At 47.6% G+C, this 24,311-nt stretch overlaps 1 protein-coding gene across 1 annotated transcript in view; it reads left to right on the top strand.

Moving 5' to 3' along the window:
• Positions 1-5,854: 5,854 nt before the first annotated feature.
• Positions 5,855-24,311, top strand: part of MMEL1 (membrane metalloendopeptidase like 1) — a 41,575-nt gene continuing 23,118 nt past the window's right edge. The window contains exon 1 of the mRNA XM_059064804.1: positions 5,855-6,005. Coding sequence (XP_058920787.1) covers positions 5,855-6,005 — 151 coding nt within the window. The remainder of the gene's footprint in view (positions 6,006-24,311) is intronic.

The raw sequence follows: 24,311 nt of genomic DNA on the forward strand, positions 1-24,311 counted from the left end.
ATAAGGCATTACTCTTCTCAATTCTGTGCGAATAAATTTGAAGGCCTGGATGAAATGTATAGGTTCCTAGGAAAACATTATGTAACTAAACTAACTCCAGAGTAGACGTAAAAATTACACAGGAAAATTACCGTGGAGGGAAACAGAAGGTTGTTAGGGAGCTTTCCCCGAAGCAGCTCCAGTTCCAGATGGTGTCAGGGAAGATCTGCCAGCCTTTAAAGAACAGTCAACTCGTAATTGCTTTCAACTCCTTCATAGCCAAGAAAAAGAAGAAAAGCTTCCAAGTTATTTTTTTTTCTATCGAAGTATAGTTGATTTACAATATTGTGTTAGTGTCTGGTATACAGCAAAGTGATTCAGTTATACATATATATGTATATATCTGTATTCTTTCGATTCTTTTCCATTACAGTTTATTACAAGATAGTGAATACAGTTCCCTTCCAAGTTCTTTTTTGAAGAAAGCATGATCTCAACCAAATGAAAGCCACAAACCAATTTCATTTAGAGATTTCCAGTTCAGAAACCCAACTAAATGAAATACCAACAAACCTGAATCCAACAGCACGTTAAAAGAATAACACACCACAAGCAACGTACACGGGAATGCAAGGATGGTTCAGAATTAGGAAAGGTGTTCATGTAGTTTATCACAGAAATAGACCTAAGGAGAAAGTAAGTCCCATGACCCTTACTGGGTCTGTAGCGGGGGCACGGGTCACGCATGATAAGTCCACTCCAACATGTCATCTCCCTGTGCCTGTGCGTTCCTTCCTCTCTGGCACACAAGGGAGGTTTTGGCATCTCGGCTTCATTAGCTACAGACCACCATTAAGTCCAGATAGAGTCACTACCCGCAGCTGCCGTGAGCCAACACTCAATTTCAGAATCTTTGGCAGGTGCACCCATATGAATGGAGTCAACCCAGCCCAGTGCTGGGCTCCCTCCCCTGTGGTCTGACACCCCTAGACCCAGTCCCCACACATAATCCTCAGGTTTCTCTGTGTCAGTTAATTATATCTTGAAATTCTCTGGGTGGATGTGCTATTTCCTTCTGGGACAGATGTCGTACTTTCACCCACCGTGAGCATGCTGAGGCTGGACCCTGCTTATGGGTCTGGGGCCAACAGGGGCTGGGGGGGTTGGGTAGAATGAGGATCCTCTTTCCAGGCACCTGATCCACCTGAGGTTCTCGCAGGGTTTATAGTGAAGAGGGGCTCACCCGCTCAGACCCTGGAGGGGCCCAGAGGACCCTGGGGGTTCAAGGTTCTCACGTCATCTGAGCCCGACCAGACATCCCATTCCTCGTTTCAGGGTCCCATTCCTTGCCAATCAATGCCCGAACTTTCTCGTAAGAAACTCGGTGAGGCTGTGAAGGCGCCAACGCTGCTGGAATTGTACTACTCACAGGATCAAACGTTGTGTTTGACTTTTAGCCACATCAGCCCTGTGCTGGTGAGAAACGAGGACTCAGGGCTGTGGCTGGAGCTGAGTGCAGACCTGAGCTCGCGAGTGTCCGGGACACCAGGGACCCCAAGGCTGCTGTCATTCCGTCAACAGTGGGGGCAGCCCTCAGCTCCCGAGGCCCAGGTTCAGCTGTCACATCACAGCCGGTGGCAGCTCGGTCACTCCCAAAGCCACCACGTGCCACGAGTCACAACTCCCACGGCCTCAGGCCCAAGGGCACAAGCAGACCAGTCCCCAAACCCCATCTCTGGAGGCACCTCCTGGGGCCACTCCTAGTGCCCATTTATGTGTCATCAGCGCCCACTCAGGTGACAGAAACCACACCCAGTGATTCAAATAGTGAGAATTTAATACAAAGAAGAGTTAGTTACGGGGGTAAAATAACTCTAGGGATCCCGGAAGCAGCAGCCGAGCTCCAAGACAGGCAACCCGGCCCTCGGCCCGGGCCCTCCCGCCCCCGGGTGTTTCCCAACCACACTTTTGGGCCAGGCACTGCACAGCTGTCTTCTCCTCTGACTCCGTGGCAAACCTTGTAGGGGAGGGGACCAATGTTCCAGCTATTGGGGCTGGGTTGGGCGCTCAGTGACGGAGCCCTGGGGCACAGTCGGACCGCCCTGGCCCCTTCCCTTCTGCCCGGGAGGCCCAAGGCCTGGCTTCAGGACGCAGCGAGCAGGGAGCGGGTGCGGGGGCTTCCAGAGGCCCGGCTCTCATCCCAGCTCTCCAACTGCCTCAAAACCATTTAACCTCTTCCAGCCTGGAGGTCTTCTCCAAGCGGGGCACCTCGTGCCTGCCTGGAGTGTGGATGGGCAGGGCCAGGAGAGGTCCGGTTCCCGTCGCGCTGAGGCCCAGAAACACGCCTGCCAGGGGGTGCTGGGCTTCCTGCAGAGGACAGGACCCGCCCCCGACCACCCAGCCCGAGAGCGCGGGGCAGGGAAGGACCGGACCCAGCAGTAAAGGGCAGGCGTCTACAGCGTCTGAGGGTAGCCCCAGGAACAGAGGCCACTCCCTGCCTACCATGGTGCCAGGGCTGATGAGGGAACGGAGGCCCACCCCCTACCCTCATGGGGGGGCTGCCTTCTTGGACCCCAGAGCTGAGGCTGGGCCTCAGACCTCCACATCCCGCATCTACTGCCTGAGAGACCGGGGGGGTGGGCAGGGAGCCCGCACTGGCCCCTGAGCTCACCTAGGAGAAAGGACTAAAATCCACCTGGGGGAGATGTCCTCAGCAGCTGGGTCGCTGTCTGTCTAGGGACCCGGCGGGGGCCGGGACTCTGTAGCTCCTTGGTCTGGGGACTCCCCCGCCCCACTTCCCAGCTTCTCTTGGAAGGCAGCCAGCACTGCTAGGCTTGGTTCCCCCCAGAACCTGCCGGCCTCAGCGCAGTACCTGCTAGGAGGCCGGGACAGGACCCCAGGCCCCTTGCTCCCTCAAAGTCTCTATCTTTCACTGATGGAGCTACAGACGGGGAGGACCCAGAACGGGGCCGTGTGGGTGGGAAAGCGCCGCTGAGCCCCGGAGACCGGGCAGCCCCTGCATCCAAGCGGCCTCCGGCAGGGACGGGGGCCACTCCGGCCGCACTGCATCGAGCGTGGGTCCCCAGGGCCGTCACACTCCGGGAAGGAGTCTCTAGCTGGCAGGCTGGACCCTGACCCATCTCTGGCTCCCAGGAAGGGCAGCTGCAGCTTCTCAGTCCCCTGACCTTGACCTCATCCCCGTTCAGGCCAGCAGCTCAGACAGCCTCCAGGCCAGGCTGCCAGCCCCTCGTTCTGGCCGGGTTTGTTCGGGGGAGTGGAGGGCTGCCAGGGCAGTCAGGGGGCTGAGGACAGCCTTGCCTGGGGGTCAGGGGTGGGTTCTGGATCTGAGACCCTGAAGTGCTGCCCTCCTCCCAGGGAGGCGGCCAACCTAAGAGGCCACCTGAACGTGGACTGGAATATTCCAACGAGACCCAGCGCGGGCCTTCTGGTGAGGGGTTGGCATGAGCGGCTGTTTACCCTCAGACCCCTGGCTCTGTGGCCTGACCCCTGGCCTCGGACACCCTTACAGAGTCCCAGGGGCCTGGGAGGATCCCTCCGTCCGTGGGATTCTGAAACAGAGGCGGAACCGTACTGATGACTGAGTCAGGCCCAAAGAGGGGACATCTGGGTCCTGACTGGGGCCTACTCCACACAGAGCCCCCCACAGCCCGGCCCCCACCCCGGGCCAGGGGCGCCTGCCTAACGCTCTGCGAAGCCCGGAGGGCCCCTCCTGTCCCCCAGCCAGGACCGCCTGCCTCCTAGGGGTGAGGGTCTGAGCCTCGAGACCCCCCAGGGGCGGAGAGGCAGCCGAGCCCCACGCCAGCTGAATGTGGGTGTCTCTGGGTGGGGACCACCCCCATCTGATGAGCAGGGACGCCTCCTCCCCTGACACCCCGGCAAGACCCCCAGAACCCACCAGCCTCGCTGGAGATGGAAGGGAAAGGACCCCGCGGCCAGGCTGCTTCTCTGGTTCCGACCTCTCTCGGGCAAGGGAGGCAGGGTGAGGAGAGGAGTCTGGCCTTCCTTCCCAGGAGCCTTGCAGGCCCCTTCGGACTCCGGAGGGAGGGAGGGAGGAGGGGCAGGAGGCGGGGCCCTCAGCCTCCGAGGACACAGCTCAGCAGGGAGCCTCGTGCCCCCTCCCCCCACGCCAAACCCGATGGAACCTGCCCGCTGTGAGCGCTGGGGGGCGGTCCAGGCCTCCAGAGAACCCATGCCCGCATCACAAAGGAGGCCTCTCACAGCCCCACCCCTGGGAGCCCTCCGGACCCAGCCTTCCGAGACCTGCCTGTGGGGAGCTGCCTTTCTGAGTGACCCGCAGGTGAGCCGGGCCAGCTTTCCTGGGCAGTGAGGCCGGGGGAACGCTCTCCAAGCGCCGGCCCACTTCCCAGGCCGTGGGGCGGGCAGCCCAGCACCCCGGAGTGAAGTAGATTAACTGAGTGATGGGCGGACTCCTTAGTTCTGACCAGAGAGAGGAGGCGCCGGTCAGCCCAGAGCCACAAGTGCCAGGCAGGGCTCAGGCCCGGCCATTCATTCATTCGACAGTCGTCGATGGACGCCGCCAAGGTCGTGAGCACCCGTCTAAGTCCTGCGGACCAGGCAGAAGGAGGCCCCTGCCCCCGGCCCTGACGTTCCCAAGGGGGCGGTGGGCAACAGAAATAGAAACAAGGGCCGTAGAGGCTGAAGCGTAGGTGAGGTGGTGAAGCAGGTCCGGTGTGGGGGCAGGTGGGGGCCGGACCCGGAGAAGGCCTAGCTGAGGTGACCTTGAGCGTGGACTTGCAGGGGGCGAGGGGCTCAGCCCCCAGTGAGTCGGGACAGGTGTTGGCAGGTGAGAACAGCTAAGCCAGCCCTGGGCGATCTCCGGGCTGCGCTCACCTGCCCGCGGCCGGGTGGCACAGGGTCTGCCCTCTGCCCTGGGGCGGGGCTGGGCTCCGACCCCGACCCCGACCCCGACGTCAGGAGTGTGAGCTTGTGTGAGGACAAGCTCGGCAGGGCAGCCAGCTCTCCCCCGGGGCCCGGGCACGTTTCTGGGTCAGGGCTCTGCGTGGCAGCAACAGAGACGCGCACACGAGCACACACGCACACACCCAGGAGCGCGGGCACACGTGCTCGCTCACACGCACCGGGGAGCAGCGCAGCCCGTGGGCCGCTGTCCCCACGTGACCGGGGCGGCACGCCCTCTCCCGCACACAGCAGCGGCCCGGGGCGTCTTCCACCGCTTCTCCCCCCCGGCGGTCTCCGCCCGGCTGGCTGGAGAAGGCGACCCTTCTGTAGTGACAGGGTGGCGAGGCGGCGGGAACGCCAGCCAGGCGACTCCTGGAGCCGCCCTGCGGGGCCCGTCGCGGCCCGCGTGGTCACCGCTGCGTGGGTTCCAGTCATTCTCGGCTCGCCCTCACCCCTTGGGCTCCAGGCAGGAACAGTGGGCAGGGAGCCCCGTGGCCCAAGCCACCTCCCAGAGCGTGTCCCTGATGCGCCCAGGCCCACAGCTTCTCAGCACAAGAACCCCAGGCAGGCTCCGCTGCAGGAGCCCCTCGACAAGCCTGGGAGCTGGGCCTCTGGGTCCCGCGTGCCCACCGCAGGCTGGGAGCGGAGCGGCCCCGGCCAGAGAACAAGCTCGGAGGGGACTGCCTCCAGAAGGGACGGCCGCCAGGGCCGGCAGGCCAGCCCTGCCCCAGCCCCGGCCCTCAGACTGTGGCCCTGGGAGAGAGAGAGGAAAGCTCACAGGCACAGGCCGGCTGTGGCCTTGGGATGGAGACAGGGGCTGCGCACCCGCCAGCCTCAGGCAGGGCCTCCGGGCGCCCCGGGCTGGGTGGACGCCGCCCCTGGCCTTGGTCTTGGGGCTTCTCAGCTGTGCGCTTTCCGCGTCTAGAGACTTGCGATGCGAAAGGCCGAGAGCCCGGCGGGGCTGCTGGGGATCGCAGGCCGCGCACGGCGGAAGCACCGAGGTTTCCTGGAGGGAGGGCTGCCGTTGCTGCTCCTGGTGACAGGTGCCCTGGTCGCCCTGGGCCTCCTCTACGCCGACGGAAGAGGTGAGTGAGGGCGCCCCTCCCCTCGGGCCCGCCACCGACACCCCGCTCACCGCCTCCTCCCCACGCGGCCTCGGCCCCGTCCCGTCTGCGTGCCCGCCCACGTGGATAAGCCAGCCATCGAGCGGGCACGTGGGGTCTGCTCGGGGCACCGGGGGCTGCCGGGCTGTGCTGCAGCCTGGAGAGAAGGGGCACTGGCCTGTGGGGCCCGGGGCCCTTCCAGAAGGCTCTGCCCAGGCGCCGGCCGGCTGGCACAAGGCTGGTTCTGCCGGCTCTGAGCTGGCGGGCACCGCGGGACTCCCGAGATGCGGCAGAGCGGTCCCCCCCGCCGCATCTGCGCGGCCCCCTCCCCTCCCCTGCCGCACAGGGCGCTGCAGTTCCCGGCCGGCCCAGCAGCAGGAGCCCGCGCTCCAGCGCTGGGGACCCGCGGCACAGCAGCCCTCCAGCCAGCGGGGCTCGCCTGCCGCCTCCCGGGCGGCCATCCTGCAGAGAACCTGCTGGGACCCCGCTCGCGGCCTCCTGAAGGCCTGGGTCCCCGGGGCCTCGTGGCTTCAGGCTCTGCTTTCTGCACATGGTGGGTGGGGGCCAGCACTTGGTTCCTCCTGCGGGTGGGGGTGGTGGACAGGTGGGCTCAGAACTCAGGAGGATCTGCAGGAGAAGCCCTCCCCACGGCCCCAACAGTAGGGCAGCACAGGCTTTGTTACTAGAACATTCCCTCACTGGCCAGAGCCACCTGCGCTGTGGTGGGACCATCCATCCATCACTGGGCAAGGCTGTTTCTGAGAACCAGAAGCGGGTGCTGCCTGCAGATGTGGTGGGCGGGCCCTGCCCAGGGCTGCTCCCACCTGACCAGATGCCTGGCCGGACCCTGCCAGCCGCTGCTGTCTCTGGCCCCTCCGGGCCTCCTGGCAGGGTCGATGGACACTTCACCTCCATGAGCACGGGCCGTGGGGAGGGACCACTCACTGCTCAGAGAGCCCTGGAGAGCCCTGGAGAGCCCAGACCCCAGGGAACCTCTGTTCAGGACCACTGGGCTGCAGACACCGGGTTGAGAGGCTTCCGGGGGACAGGGCTGAACCCCCACCCCACCCCAGTCCTCATCTAGGTGGTACCAGCCTGACAGCAGGGACCCTCCCTGCCCAGCCTGCCTCCGCCTCGTGGTCCCCTAAATACAAGTGGGCTCTCTGCCAGGGCCCCTCAGGCAGGACTCCCGTGCCCCTACCCCCCGGAAATGACCCAAGCCGATCTTGGCCTCAGGTCCTGATGGAGCCCGTGGAAGAGTTTAAATGCTGCATTATTATTTATTTTTAAATACTTTCTCATCCACTATGGTGGTGTTGCTTTTTTCATTGATTTAGGAGTTATTCAGAAATCTCTCTTTTTAAAATTGCTAGATGCTTGGAGACTTTTTCTTAGTCACCTTTTTAAATTGGTTTCTAATTTAACTGCCTTGTCAGCAACCGTGGTTTATGTGATATGGATTCTTTGGTATTTGCTGAGGCTTGCTTTAAGGCTAATACACGGTCGGTTTTATAAATAATCCACGTGCACGTGCAGTACACACAACACCGTTAGATGAAAGTGGAGACACAGACAGAGGTTTAGATGCATCCATTAGGTCAATCAAATCGTCTATATGTTTGTTTTTTTCCATTTTCTTGACCTTTCAATTACTGAAAGATGTGTGTGCTAAAACCTTGCCCTAGAGAACTATCAATTTTCTTTGTAGTTACACCAAGTATTAATTTGTGTATTTTAAGGTTAAACTATGGGAATTCCCTGGCTGTCCAGTGGTTAGGACTCCATGCTCTCACTGACGAGGACGCAGCCAAAAAAAAAAAAAATGTCCACATTATTATGTGGATGCAAATTTAGAATCAGTGTATCTTCACTCTGTATGATTATGTAGCGCCCCTTTATATCTTTAGAGTGCCTTTTGCCTTAATATGTTTTGTTTTAAATTCTGTTTTGTCTGATATGAATTAGCATTTGTTCTCTATTTTTTTCATCCTTTTTCTTTGAGACTTTGTCTCTTTAGCTTTAGGTGTGTCTTTTGGAACCGTGTACAGCTGGATTTTGTCTCCATCTTGTACCTGGAGGGTTTAGTCTATGTGTATTCACACAGAAATGTATGGTTTTTTTCTATTGTGTTCTTTTGTGCTTCTGATGCCTCTTCTTTCTCTTTCCTTGCCTTCTTTTGGATTGATCTATTATTTTTCACTCTGTTTTCCTGCAACTATCTTGAAGGTTTTATATTTCTAATCCTTTTAATGGTTACCTTAGATTTTTTGTCTTAATATTTATTTCAAAAGTTATAGATAAACCTTTTTCAGAAAATTGAGTGTTTTTTAAATAAAACTTTGGGTGGGAAACACAATCCTACACCCACAATCCTGCCTCCTGGAAGTCTGCTCCTCAGAAAGAGCCATATTCGTTGTCTAGTGCAGAGGTCTGCAAACTATGGCCTGTGGGCCAAATGTGGCCCACTGCCTGTTTTTGTAAATAAAGCTTTATTGGAACACAGCTGTGTCTACTCACTTATGTATTGTCCATGGATGTTTTCAGGCTACAAGCACTAAGTTGAATAGGTGAGACAGAGTCTGTATATGGCTCACAAAGGCTAAATAATATATTGTCTGGCCTTTTACAGAAAAATATTGCCAACCCCTGGACTGGAGTGTCTAAGCCTCATCTTTGGACCCTTCTCTCTTTACTGTCAGTGTTAGATCGCAGGGAGGCATCGTAAGGCTGTGGTTAATACCCAGGCTCCTGAATCTGACAGCCCCCCCAGATCCCAGCTGTGTGACCCTGGAAGGTTTTCTTCGCACCTCTGTGCCTCAGTTTCCTTATCTGTAAAATGGAACATAACATAGAGGCTTACTGGAGGGTTCAATGATTTAATACATCAATAACACTTAGAAAACTGTCTGTCATGCTGTTTATGATCAGATTTAATAATAAAACATTAGATTTGTCATTGATTTCCTATCCATATTGTTACTGACATCCCAAATGGGAGGCAGATTTAGTTCCTTAAGCCACCCAGGCTTCCACTGTCCCAGTATAGGTACATCATTGCTTTTGGATAAATCCATATGCATCATTACAATAGTTCTACCGAGTATTTTTCACAGCTGAGCTATGAAGAATAGTTGGATTACATTTCCTTTCCTGTTATTATTTTGTTTTCTTATCATTAATAGCTATCTTGTTTAAGGAGTTTCATTTCTCTCCTTCCCCTTTCTCTCTCTCCCTCTCTCCTCTCTCTCTCTCTCAGACTCTATATACATATCTGTGGGATGGTTTGATATTATCCCACAGTATTTGGATGCCCTGTTCAGATTTTGTTCATTCTGTTACTCTTTGTGATGCAGTTTGAAGAGTTTGACCTTAATTAGTCTTCAGTTTCACTGGTTCTTTCCTCAGCTGTATCCAGTGTGCTGGTCAGCCAGTCAAAGGAAGTCTTCATCTCTCATAACAGGCTTTTTCTTTCGGATATTTCTATTTCCCTCTTTTTTATAGTTTCCATCTCTTTGTTGAAATTTCTTGTCTGTTCATGAATGTTATCCACCTTTTCCATTAGATGGAAACATATTAACCGTAGTTATTTTGCAGTCCTTCTCTGATAATGCCAATATCTGAGCTATCTCTGAGTCTAGTTCTATTGATTACTTTATCTCATGGCAATAGATTGTTTTTTCTTGCCTCTGTGTGTGTGTGTGTGTGTATGTGTGTGTCACACATTTTTACTGAATGCTAAGCATCCAGAGGAAGAGCAGAGACTGAGGTCAACAGCATCTGCACCCAGAAACAAGCACAGTTGCTCTGTTAGTGTGAGAGATGGAATCCATCTAGTCAGGAGTCAACTGATCTGGGGTTTTGTTTTCACTTTTGTCACCCTCGGTGCACCACAGACTTCACCTTTCTCTGGCTGTGAGCAATGATTACCTGTGCTTAGAGAAATGGGCCTGGGGGGGCCAGAGGTTCCCCGTTGTTCCTGCTCCAGCCTCAGCTCTCAGCAGTCCCTGAATGTGCAACACAGAGGGCTTCTCTCCATGCCTCTGCCCCGCCACAGATGGTAGGTTGCCCTTGCTTTGTAGTGCTTGGCTCATGCTGGGGTGGGGGATCTCTGGTGTCCCGGCCGCATCTCAGTCTTGGAGTGGGGGTGTCTCGGTATCCCTGCCCCGATTCCCATGTCCATCAAACTCTGCCTTATGCCTGAGTCCCCTACCCCTCTCCTAGTGGCAGCAGACCTCAGCTGGATGTCAGTCTAGGATCCTGGACCCACAGCGGTCTCCTGTGCCTCTCCCATGAGCAGGGGAATTTTACGTCTGACTCTCCTCCGGGCCAGTAGGTTTTCATCTAGTCCATGGGAGTGAGAGGGTTTACTACCCTCCCCTCAGTGGTTTAAAGCTCTTGCTCCTACAAGAGGAGGGTCCAGGCAAGCAGGAGACGCCTCGTACTGGCACCTCAGCAGAAGCAGATAACCTCTTGCGTGCCTGTACCACGGAGGGGGACTCTCTGGTCTTCTGAGACCTGCCCCATTTTTTCTCATTGGCACCTGATAAGGATCCATGGAAATAACTGGTGAATGAGTGCAAAATGCCCCCGTGTTGAGGTTCCAGCTGTTCCACACTGACAAGCTAACTCACACTTGGCCTTCAAGAATTCATTAAAATGTTAGCTGATTTCTTCTTACCCACCTGTGTGGTGACTGTCTCTTACTCCTAGGTCCTGTCAGAGTTCTCAGTGCTGCTTGGTGGGACGTGTCACTCTGTTTTCCTGGTCACCCTCTTACCTCAGGTCCTCGATGAGCTCCAGAAAAGCTGTGATTTCTGTAGACTATCTGGATTTTCCCTGTTGTTAGAAAGGGAATGATACTCTAGTTGGCTTTTGATGTCATAAGCAGAAAGCAGAAGTAATATGCCTGAAATTTTATATGCATATGTAACTTAAAGTATTCAGCTAGTCAACATCTTCATATTTCTTCCAAACAAGCATCTAGAACAGTTTGACTCATCCTCCACCCTGACCACATGTTATTGTGGGTAAGTCCGTGGTTTCTATCTTATTTTTTATTTACTGCACACAGGCAACATTCTCTAATATACTCAATTTAATTTTGATTTTCCCAAGTCCTTATCAGTTTCTTTTTTTTTAATTTACTTTTGGCTGCGTTGGGTCTTCGTTGTTGGGTCTTCATTGCTGCGTGCGGGCTTTCCCTAGTTGTGGCGAGCGGGGGCCTCTCTTCATTGTGGTGCGTGGACTTCTCATTGCAGTGGCTTCTCTTGTTTCAGAGCTCGGGCTCTAGGCGCAAGGGCTTCAGTAGTTGTGGCTCACGGGCTCTAGAGCGCAGGCTGAGTAGTTGTGGCGCACGGGCTTAGTTGCTCCGTGGCATGTGGGATCTTCCCGGACAAGGGGTCGAACCCGTGTCCTCTGCATTGGCAGGAGGATTCTTAACCACTGCGCCACCAGGGAAGTCCCTTATCAGTTTCTTTGCTCATCATTCTTCCTACTTCTCAGGTAGCCCTTATGAAATCATTTTCCTTCTTTCTGAAGTACATGCTTTTGGAGACTCCTACACAAAATGTGTCCATGGACCAGTGGTGTTGGCCTCACCTGAGAGCTTGTTAGAAATTCAGAAACTCAGAGCCCATTCCAGGCCTACTGGATTAGGATCTGCATTTAACCCCCAGGTAACTCATCTGCACTAAAGTTTGGGAAACACTGATTAGGACACAGCATTTGTTGAACTTGCTTGATAATCAGAGTAAGCTGGGGCAATTGTTAAAAATCCAGACCTTGGACCCTGTCTCCATCTGCTTGCACCACTGTAACAAAATATCATAAGTCAGGGTGACTTAAGCAACAGAAATCTATTTTCCCCTAGTTCTGGAGCCTAGAAGTCCAAGATCAGGGTATCAGCCAATTCAGTTCCTGGTGAGGACTCTCTTCTTGACTTATAGACAGCCACCTTCTCACTGTGTCCTCATGTGGTGGACAGAGCAAGTTCTGGTGTCTTTCCTCTTCTTATAAGACACCAGCCCTACTGGATCAGGGCCCCACCCTTATGACCTTATTTAACCTTCTTCACCTCCTCACAGGTGCCAACGCCAAATGCAGCCACATGGGGGGTTAGAACTTCAACATAGGAATGGTGGGTTGGGGAGAAAAGATACAAAAGTTTAGTCCATAACAGGACTCAACCTGGGCAGAACCAAGAAATCTTATAGGGTAAGACCTCCGAATCTGTACTGTAACCAGCATGTTAGGCCTTTCTTGTGATCAGGCAGATTTGGGGAGCACAGCGTTAAAATACTCTTTCAACTATAAACCTTCATTTTTGTTTACTTGAAAATGACTTTATTTGGTAGTCATCCTTCAGTGATAGTTTAACTGGTTACACAAATCTGGGCTTAGTTATGTTCTCAATATCTTGAAGATTTAGTTTCGTTGTCTCTGACTTCCATTGCTGCTGTTCAGAAATCTGGTTCAATCTAATTGGCCTTCTTGTCAGATGAACTTTTTCCCCTCTGAGCTGTTTTCTCCCTGGTACTGAGCATTTTTACCATGAGGTGTCTAACTATGAAGCTCTTTTTATTTATTCTGCTTTGCATCTTTTGTGATTCTTGAATCCAAGCACTAATGACATTTATTAATTTTGGAAACTTATAGCCACTGTCTTTTTAATACTGTGTCTCCCACATTATCTTTATTTTCTCCTAAAATTCTGATTACATATGCACTCAATTTTTCTCGCTCTATCTTCCATATCTTTTAGAGAAAAGTTTCCATCTCTTTGATTTTGCCCCACATTCTGGGTAAATTCTTTAGCACTACATTCAAGTTCACTAAATCTCTCTTCAGCTCTGTTGTATCTGCCACTTAACCCATCCATTTTGGATTTTTTCTAAAGAAAAATTATTTTCAACAATTTCATGTTTTCTATTTCTAGAGTTTCCAAGTGATTCTTTTACAAATTGATTTTTTCAATTTTTTCTTTGCCCTTGTTTTTAATTTTTATTTCTTTCAATGATTCAAACATACTTGGGTTATTTCTGCACCAGCTAGCCACTGCTGCCTAACAAATCACCCCAATACTCAGGGGCTTAAAACAACACTTATTTATCAAGACACACATCCATCAGTAGGCTTCAGGGCTCAGCTAATGTAGGTCAGCCTCCACTGGGGCAGCTGTTCCATGAATTTCATCCTCCTACAAGGACCAGCAAGCATGTCCCTCTCCATACAGAAGCTCATGGGGACAAGTGGAAACACACTTAGGGCCTAGGCTCAGAGCTGGAGTACATTATTTCCAACTCATTCTATTACCAAAGCCATAGGGGCAAACCCACAGTGAAAAGAGAGAGGAAAGGGCTTCCCTGGTGGCGCAGTGGTTGAGAGTCCGCCTGCCGATGGAGGAGACATGGGTTCGTGCCCTGGTCCGGGAAGATCCCACATGCCGCGGAGCAACTAAGCCCGTGAGCCATGGCCACTGGGCCTGCGCGTCCGGAGCCTGTGCTCCGCAACGGGAGAGGCCACAACAGTGAGAAGCCCGCGTACCGCAAAAAAAAAAAAAAAAAAGAGAGAGAGAGAGGAAATATTCTCTGCCCCTTCAGGGGAAGCAACTACAATGGCATGTGCAAAGGCACAGATGCAGAGAGACATTGAGGTTTGGGGCCTCTGATGCCAGCTTCCACATGTTATGGGTCAGATAATCCCAAAATATGAATCCTTGGGGTTCTAGTCCTGCTGTTTGCTGTTTCTTACTCATGGATTCTGGTCTTTTCATAAACCTCAGTCCATGTTCAAATTGGCTTTATCTGCGAGAATCCTTTGCTACTTGGGCTAAGTTTCCCTCCAGACAATATGTGTGTTTGTTTCCATCAGGCACCTGGGAATGCTACCAGCCTAAATTTAATTTCTCAGCTTGTGGTTTCCTTGACCACAGGGTCATGTAAGCTCACATCCCACACCTGCATGACAACCAGCCTGTGTTGATACATTCTCCAGGGAGGATGGTTATTTTCCACCCAATAAAGTTCTTTGTAGCCCTCTTTTGTTACGGAGGAAGAGACAGAGACAGAGACAGGAAGAAGAGAGAGACAGAAAGAGGAAACAAGTTATTCACATCAAGGCCAACCTTTAGGAGAACAGATCTTTCAAAGGAAATATCAGGTTATTTTTTTAATGTAGAGAGTCTATGTGAAAATAATTGGCATATTACAAAAGTTATTCAAGCAAATATAAAAAAAGAACAAGAGTAGACACATGTCAACTGCGTACAAGGAAGTCTACTCCCTTCTGGAATCATGAAGGGGGGGAAATATCCCTGTTTGGGGTCTGTTTGCTGTGTGTCCTGTTGATCCTATTTTAGCATTAGAGGAAGACGTCATTTTTATTCAGCTTTTGTGTCAAAGGCCTTGCTGTTTGCCTCTTCTCTTGCTCAGAAGAACAGATTTTGAATGAGAATATGGGTGCTGGAAGTCCAACCTCCGTCAGTCGCTAGTGACCGGCCGTGGGTGCATCACCCCACATGCCTGTCAGTTTTCTCATCAGAAAAATGGAGGTGGTGACCCTCACAAATGAGGTGGTGTAAGTTAAAGGCAAAGTGCGCAAACATGGTGATCTCATCTCATTCAGTTTTGGAAATGTTTTCTCAAGAGCCCACTGCATCCTCAGGAAACTCTTGAGCTGTAGCATCAGATGAACTTATCTCAGAAATTTCCCCCAATCAGAAGGTTATGGCAGCCCATGCTGGGAATGCAGTGGAGGAAATGGGAGGGGGACATAAGCATAGAGAAGGCATGAACTTACCTCCCCAGTATTGGGTGTTTCTTCTGGTTTTGTCTGACTAGACTGGAAGCAGATCAATCAGATGAACTGTTTGGGTTCTCACAATGCTTCATTCACCCTGTTTACCCTGTGGTCCCCTTTCTGGACCTAGTCATTATTCCTTCCCACCAACCTGGACTCCCAACTGGTTACCTGCTCTTTCTATGGGAAGACTTTCTTTAGTTATTTGTTGTAGTGAGTGTTGTGTAATGGAGACAAATTCTCTCAGCTTTTGCCTGAAATGTCTTTATTTCACTTTCACTTTTTAACTACATTTTTGCTGGATATAGAATTCTAAGTTGGTAGTTTGTTTTCTTCAAGCATCCATTCTAGAGTTTGTTCCATCGTCTTCTGACCACCATTGTTTGTGATGAGAAGCCAGCCGTCACTCTTCTTTGGCAAGTGCCTCCCATGAATTAATGTCTTTTTTCTCCTCTGACTGTTTTTATGAATATCTCATTCTCTGTAGTTCTCAGCAGTTTGACTTGATGCTGTTGCATGCATGGTTTTCTTTGTATTCAGCCTGCTTGGGATATACTGCCCTTCTTGGATCTGTAGGCTTATATCTTTCATCAATTTTGAAAAATTATTAGCCATTATCTCTTCAAAGATTGCTGACTCATACCATTTTCCTGTGGGGCTCTAGCTGCATGGATGTTAAGCTATTTAATATGGTTCCACAGATCTCAGATCCTCTGCTCATGTTGTTTCAAAGTAATTTTTCTAAATTTCTTTTCCTTTTTCTTTTGTTCTTGGCCATGCTGCACGGCATGTGGGATCTTAGTTCCCCGACCAGGATTAATCCCACGCCCCTTGCATTGGAAAAAGCATGGAGTCTTAACCACTGGACCACCAGGGAAGTCCAACTTTTCTAAATTTTACAACAGCTTTAGATTTACAGAATTATTGCAAAGAGAGTACACAATTCCCATATACTTCATACCACATCTTATATCACATAAGTGTGATGCATCTGTCACAAGTAATGAACCAATGTTTATGTATTACTATTAACCCAGTCCATGCTTTATTCATATTTTCTCAGTTTTCCCCTCATGTCCTTTTCTATCCCAGAACCCCACATGATTTAGTTGGCAAATCTCCTTGGACTCTTGGCTGTGATGGTTTCTCAGGCTTCCCTTGATTTTTATGATCTTGACAGTTTTTAGGAGGACTGGCCAGGTATTTTGTAGAATGTCTCTCATTTGTCTGATGTTCAGACTGGGGTGATGTTTTGGGGAGGAAGCCTACAGACCAAGGGGACATAATTTCAGTGACTTACCATGTTGATTTCAACCTTGATCACATGGCTTGAGGTAGTGTTTGTCAGCTTTTTCCACTGTATAGGTATCTTTGTCCCCTCTCTTTCCACACTGTCCTCTTTGGAAGGAAGGCAGCACTTGCAGCCCACACTTAAGGGGTGGGGAGTTACACTACACATCCTTAGAGATGGAGTATCTATGTAATCTATTTGGAATTCTTCTGTTTGGAAGACTTGTCTATTCCACCACCACCCTCATTTTTTATTTATTCAACAATTTTAAAAAACAATTTGTCAGTACGGACTCATGGATATTTATTTTTTACTTTGAGTTATAATACAATACTACTTCATTTTATTGCTCAAATAGTTCCAACTTTGGCCATTGGGAGCTCTGTCAGTTGGCTTCTGTGCCCGTTCAACATACCCTATCATTGTGTGTTTGGGGTTTGGCGGGGAGGGTAACACTTTCTTACTTTGTGGCACTATAAGATGTTCCAGGTTCACCTTGTATACTTCTTGCCCCAATTACATAATCAATCATTTCTCCAAGGATCGCTGGTTCCTTTTTTTGGACAAAGGTGTTAGAAACCAAGATCTGGGTGCCTATTTGCTCATTGCTTTTGGGTTGTTTTTGCTTCTGGTCACTCTCAGCTGATGATCTATAAATATTTGTGTATGTATCCATCTGTGTCTATAAGCTAACTGTGAGTTTATACTGATGTCTCCACCTCTAATCCATGACCACATGGATCATTCTACCTCCTCCCTTGCTTATCTGTAACTACCCTTGTAGCAGTAATGTGCCTGGCCTTCTGCTAGCCATTTGCCTACTTATTAAATTCCAAGATACATGTGTGGTGGTTTCAGAATTGTTAACCTGTATTCCCATGGGGGACAACTTTATCAACTAGAGCACAGCACTGCATACAGCTCCTTTGCCTTCAGTTTTACAGTTTTTCTATGCATTTTCAAATTGATTTAGCTCAGCACCTTGTGCCTCTACCCCTTTTTAGTGAGGTTACTGCACACACTGTGATATATTTAGATTCTCATGCTGCATTTCACCCTGGGATTCCCTGACCTCCTAAATGTTCTTGTAAAATTTGCATACATTAAGGTTTACTCTTTGTGTTATAAAGTTCTGTGGGTTTTGGCAAGTGCCTAATATATTGTATTCACCATTGCAGTATTAGAATAATTTCACTACCCTAACTATTCCTGTGCTTCACCTCTTCATACCCACCAGCACCACCCCTGCATCACATCCCCCACCAAACTCCTGGCAATCATTGTTTACTCTCTCTGAATTTTTCTTTTTCCAGAATGTCATATAATTGGAATCAGTGTACGTAGTTTTTCAACCTGGCTTCTTTCACTTAGCAATATACACTTAAGATTCATCCATGTTGGCCTCCCATGGGGACCGGCCTGAGGAGCAGTGGCGGAGCTTCGAGACTAGGGCGGTGCAAAAGGTAGACAAAACAACCAGTGGAGTAGGAAGCATCTTAAAATTAGATGCAAGCGGCACACCTCAGGCTGGTGCAACGTCACACTGGCCTCTGCTGCCGCAGGCTCGAACCGCATCCGTACCCCTCCCTCCCCATGGCCTGAGTGAGCCAGAGCCCCCGAATCAGATGCTTCTTTAACCCCGTCCTCTCTGAGTGAAGAACAGATGCCCTCAGGCGACCTACATGCAGAGGCAGGTCCAAATCCAAAGCTGAGCCCCGGCAGCTGTGCGAACAAAGAAGAGAAAGGGAAATTTCTCCCAGCAGCCTCAGGAGCAGCAGATTAAATCTCCACAATCAACTTGATGTGCCCTGCATCCTTGGAATACCTGAATAGACAATGAATCATCCCAAATTGAGGAGGTGGACTTTGGAAGCAATGATATTTTTTTTTTCCCTTTTTCTCTTTTTGTGAGTGTGTATGTGTATGCTACTGTGTGATTTTGTCTGTATAGCTTTGCTTTTACCATCTGTCCTAGGGTTCTGTCTGTCCTTTTTTTTTTTATTACTTAAAAAAATTTTTTTTCGTAATATTTTTTATTTGAATAATTTTATTTTATCTTCTTTCTTTCTTTCTTTCTTTCTTTCTTTCTTTCTTTCTTTCTTTTCTCCCTTTTATTCTGAGTCGTGTGGAGGACAGGCTCTTGGTGCTCCAGCCAGGCGTCAGGGCTGTGCCACTGAGGTGGGAGAGCCAAGTTCAGGACACTGGTCCACAAGAGACCTCCCAACTCCATGTAATATCAAACGGTGAAAATCGCCCAGAGATCTCCATCTCAATGCCAAGACCCAGCTCCACTCAATGACCAACAAACTACAGTGCTGGACACCCTATGCCAAACAACTAGCAAGACAGGAACACAACCTCATCCATTAGAACAGAGGCTGCCTAAAATCATAATAAAGCCACAGACACCCCAAAACACACCACCAGACGTGGACCTGCCCACCAGAAAGACAAGATCCAGCCTCATCCACCAGAACACAGGCACTAGTCACCTCCACCAGGAAGCCTACACACCCACTGAACCAACCTTAGCCACTGGGGACAGACACCAAAAACAACTACGAAGCTGCAGCCGACAAAAAGGAGACCCAAAGCACAGTAAGTTAAGCGAAATGAGAAGAAAGAGAAACACACAGCAGATGAAGGAGCAAGGCAAAAACCCACCAGACCTAACAAATGAAGAGGAAGTAGGCAGTCTACCTGAAAAAGAATTCAGAATAATGATAGTAAAGATGATCCAGAATCTTGGAAATAGAATGGAGAAAATACAAGTAACGTTTAACAAGGACCTAGAAGAACTAAAGAGCAAACAAACAAAGATGAACAACACAATAAATGAAAATAAAATTCTCTAGAAGAGATCAATAGCAGAATAACTGAGGCAGCAGAATGGATAAGTGACCTGGAAGATAAAATAGTGGAAATAACTACTGCAGAGCAGAAGAAAGAAAAAAGAATGAAAAGAATTGAGGACAGTCTCAGAGACCTCTGGGACAACATTAAACGCACCAACATTCGAATTATAGGGGTCCCAGAATAAGAAGAGAAAGAAATGGACTGAGAAAATATTTGAAGAGATTATAGTTGAAAACTTCCCTAATATGGGAAAGGAAATAGTTAATCAAGTCCAGGAAGCACAGAGCATCCCATCCAGGATAAATCCAAGGAGAAACACACCAAGACACATATTAATCAAACTATCAAAAATTAAATACAAAGAACAAATATTGAAAGCAGCAAGGGAAAAACAACAAATAACACACAAGGGAATCCCCATAAGGTTAACAGCTGATCTTTCACCAGAAACTCTGCAAGCCAGAAGGGAGTGGCAGGACATATTTAAAGTGATGAAAGAGAAAAACCTACAACCAAGATTACTCTACCCAGCAAGGATCTCATTCAGATTTGACGGAGAAATTAAAACCTTTACAAACAAGCAAAAGCTAAGAGAATTCAGCACCACCAAACCAGCTTTACAACAAATGTTAAAGGAACTTTTCTAGGCAGGAAACACAAGAGAAGGAAAAGACCTACAAAAATAAACCCAAAACAATTAAGAAAATGGTAATGGGAACATACATATCAATAATTACCTTAAATGTAAATGGATTAAATGCTCCAACCAAAAGACATAGACTGGCTGAATGGATACAAAAACAAGACCCGTATATATGCTGTCTACAAGAGACCCACTTCAGACCTAGGGACACATACAGACTGAAAGTGAGGGGACGGAAAATGATATTCCATGCAAATCCATGGAAATCAAAAGAAAGCTGGAGTAACAATTCTCATATCAGACAAAATAGACATTAAAACAAAGACTATTACAAGAGACAAAGAAGGACACTACATAATGATCAAGGGATCAATCCAAGAAGAAGATATAACAGTTGTAAATATTTATGCACCCAACATAGGAGCACCTCAATACATAAGGCAAATACTAACAGCCATAAAAGGGGAAATCGACAGTAACACAATCATAGTAGGGGACTTTAACACCCCACTTTCACCAATAGACAGATCATCCAAAATGAAAATAAATAAGGAAACACCAGATTTAAATGATACATTAAACAAGATGGACTTAATTGATATTTATAGGACATTCCATCCAAAAACAACAGAATATACATTCTTCTCAAGTGCTCATGGAACATTCTCCAGGATAGATCATATCTTGGGTCACAAATCAAGCTTTGGTAAATTTAAGAAAATTGAAATCATATCAAGTATCTTTTCTGACCACAACACTATGAGACTAGATATCAATTACAGGAAAAAACCTTAAGAAATACAAACACATGGAGGCTAAACAATACACTACTAAATAACCAAGACATCACTGAAGAAATCAAAGGGGAAATCAAAAAATACCTAGAAACAAATGACAATGAACACACAATGACCCAAAACCTATGGGATGCAGCAAAAGCAGTTCTAAGAGGGAAGTTTATAGCTATACAAGCCTACCTTAAGAAACAAGAAACATCTCAAATAAACAACCTAACCTTACACCTAAAGCAATTACAGAAAGAAGAACAAAAAAAAAAACCCCAAAGTTAGCAGAAGGAAATAAATCAAGCTCAGATCAAAAATAAATGAAAAACAAATGAAGGAACCGATAGCAAAGATCAATAAAACTAAAAGCTGGTTCTTTGAGAAGATAAACAAAATTGATAAACCATTAGCCAGACTCATAAAGAAAAAAAGGGGGAAGACTCAAATCAATATAATTAGAAATGAAAAAGGAGAAGTAACAGCTGACACTGCAGAAATACAAAGGATCATGAGAGATTACTACAAGCAACTATATGCCAATAAAATGGACAAACTGGAAGAAATGGACAAATTCTTAGAAATGCACAACCTTCTGAGACTGAACCAGGAAGAAATAGAAAATATGAACAGACCAATCACAAGCACTGAAGTTGAAACTGTGATTAAAAGTCTTCCAACAAACAAAAGCCCAGGACCAGATGGCTTCACAGGCAAATTCTATCAAACATTTAGAGAAGAGCTAACACCTATCCTTCTCAAACTCTTCCAAAATATAGCAGAGGAAGGAACACTCCCAAACTCATTCTAAAAGACCACCATCACCCTGATACCAAAACCAGACAAAGATGTCACAAAGAAAGAAAACTACAGACCAATATCCCTGATGAACATAGATGCAAAAATCCTCAACAGAATACTAGCAAACAGAATCCAACAGCACATTAAAAGGATCATACACTATGATCAAATGGGGTTTATCCCAGGAATGCAAGGATTCTTCAATATATACAAATCAATCAACATGATACACCATATTAACAAATTGAAGGAGAAAAACTATATGATCATCTCAATAGATACAAAGAAAGCTTTCGACAAAATTCAACACCCATTTATGATAAAAACCCTCCAGAAAGTAGGCATAGAGGGAACTTTCCTCAACATAATAAAGGCCACATATGACAAACCCACAGCCAACATCATCCTCAATGGTGAAAAACTGAAACCGTTTCCACTAAGATCAGGAAAAAGACAAGGTTGCCCACTCTCGCCACTATTATTCAACATAGTTTTGGAAGTTTTAGCCACAGCAATCAGAAAAGAAAAAGAAATAAAAGGAATCCAAATCAGAAAAGAAGTAAAGCTGTCACTGTTTGCAGATGACATGATACTATATAGAGAGAATCCTAAAGATGCCACCAGAAAACTCCTAGAGCTAATCAATGAATTTGGTAAAGTAGCAGGATACAAAATTAATGCACAGAAATCTCTTGCATTCCTATACACTAATGATGAAAAATCTGAAAGTGAAATTAAGAAAACACTCTCATTTACCATTGCAACTAAAAGAATAAAATATCTAGGAATAAACCTACCTAAGGAGACAAAAGACCTGTATGCAGAAAATTATAAGACACTGATGAAAGAAATTAACAATGATACAAATAGATGGAGAGATATACCATGTTCTTGGATTGGAAGAATCAACATTGTGAAAATGACTCTACTACCCAAAGCAATCTACAGATTCAGTGCAACCCCTATCAAACTACCACTGGCATTTTTCACAGAACTAGAACAAAAAATTTCACAATTTGTATGGAAACACAAAAGACCCCGAATAGCCAAAGCAATATTGAGAAAGAAAAACGGAGCTGGAGGAATCAAGCTCCCTGACTTCAAACTATACTACAAAGCTACAGTAATCAAGACAGTATGGTACTAGCACAAAAACAGAAATATAGATCAATGGAACTGGATAGAAAGCCCAGAGATAAAGCCATGCACATATGGTCACCTTATCTTTGATAAAGGAGGCAAGAATATACAGTGGAGAAAAGACAGTCTCTTCAATAAGTGGTGCTGGGAAAACTGGACAGCTACATGCAAAGAATGAAATTACAACACTCCCTAACACCATACACAAAAATAAACTCAAAATGGGTTAAAGACCTAAATGTAAGGCCAGACACCATCAAACTCTTAGAGGAAAACATAGGGAGAACACTCTATGACATAAATGACAGCAAGATCCTTTTTGACCTACCTCCTAGAGAAATGGAAATAAAAATAAAAATAAACAAATGGGACCTAATGAAACTTAAAAGCTTTTGCACAGCAAAGGAAACCATAAACAAGACCAAAAGACCACCCTCAGAATGGGAGAAAATATTTGCAGATGAAGCAACTTAAAAAGGTTTAATCTCCAAAACATACAAGCAACTCATGCAGCTCAATATCAAAAAAACAAACAACCCAATCCAAAATGGGCAGAAGACCTAAATAGACATTTCTCCTAAGAAGATATACACACTGCCAACAAACACATGGAAGAATGCTCAACATCGTTAATCATTAAAGAAATGCAAATCAAAACTACAATGAGATGTCATCTCACACCAGTCAGAATGGCCATCATCAAAAAAATCTACAAACAATAAATTCTGGAGAGGGTGTGGGGAAAAGAGAACCCTCTTGCACTGTTGGTGGGAATGTAAATTGATACGGCCACTATGGAGAACAGTATGGAGGTTCCTTTAAAAACTAAAAATAGAACTAGCATATGACCCAGCAATCCCACTACTGGGCATATACCCTGAGAAAACCATAATTCAAAAAGAGTCATGTACCACAATGTTCACTGCAGCTCTATTTACAATAACCAGGATGTGGAAGCAACCTAAGTGTCCATCAACAGATGAATGGGTAAAGAAGATGTGGCACATATATACAATGACATATTACTCAGCCATAAAAAGGAACGAAACTGAGTTATTTGTAGTGAGGTGGATGGACTTAGAGACTGTCTGTCATACAGAGTGAAGTAAGTCAGAGAAAAACAAATACCATATGCTAACACATATATATGGAATCTAAAAAAAAAAAGAAAAACGGGGCTTCCCTGGTGGCGCAGTGGTTGAGAGTCCGCCTGCCGACGCAGGGGACGCGGGTTCGTGCCCTGGTCTGGGAAGATCCCATGTGCCGCGGAGCGGCTGGGCCCGTGAGCCATGGCCGCTGAGCCTGCGCGTCCGGAGCCTGTGCTCCGCGACAGGAGAGGCCACAACAGAGAAGACCGCGTACAGCAAAAAAAATAAAATAAAATAAAATAAAATAAAATAAAGAAAAACGAAAATGGTCAGAAGAACCTAGGGGCAAGATGGGAATAAATATGCAGACCTACTAGAGAATGGACTTGAGGACACAGGGAGGGGGAAGGGTAAGCTGGGACAAAGTAAGAGAGTAGCACTGACATATATACACTACTAAACGTAAAATAGAGAGCTAGTGGGAAGCAGCCGCATAGCACAGGGAGATCAGCTCGGTGCTTTGTGACCACCTAGAGGGGTGGGAATAGGGAGGGTGGGGTGGAGGGAGATGCAAGAGGGAAGAGATATGGGGACATATGTATAGGTATAACTGATTCACTTTGTTATAAAGTAGAAACTGACATACCATTGTAAAGCAATTATACTCTAATAAAGGTGTTAAAAAAATTAGATGCAAGAGCATAAGGGAATTGAGATTAAAATAAAAGGTACATTTTGGATCAGTAGCAAAACTTATTCAATAAAAGTGGGAAAATATGGCTATCATTAATAAATTCTAGATATAACAACTAGTTAAATGTAAAAAAATAATGAAACTGTAAAAGTATCAGAAACCTGGGAGACTTGAAGTAAATTATTCATGAGGAATAC

This window comes from Kogia breviceps, chromosome 1 (genome assembly GCF_026419965.1).
Source record: "Kogia breviceps isolate mKogBre1 chromosome 1, mKogBre1 haplotype 1, whole genome shotgun sequence".
Taxonomy (NCBI): Eukaryota; Metazoa; Chordata; class Mammalia; order Artiodactyla; family Physeteridae; genus Kogia; species Kogia breviceps.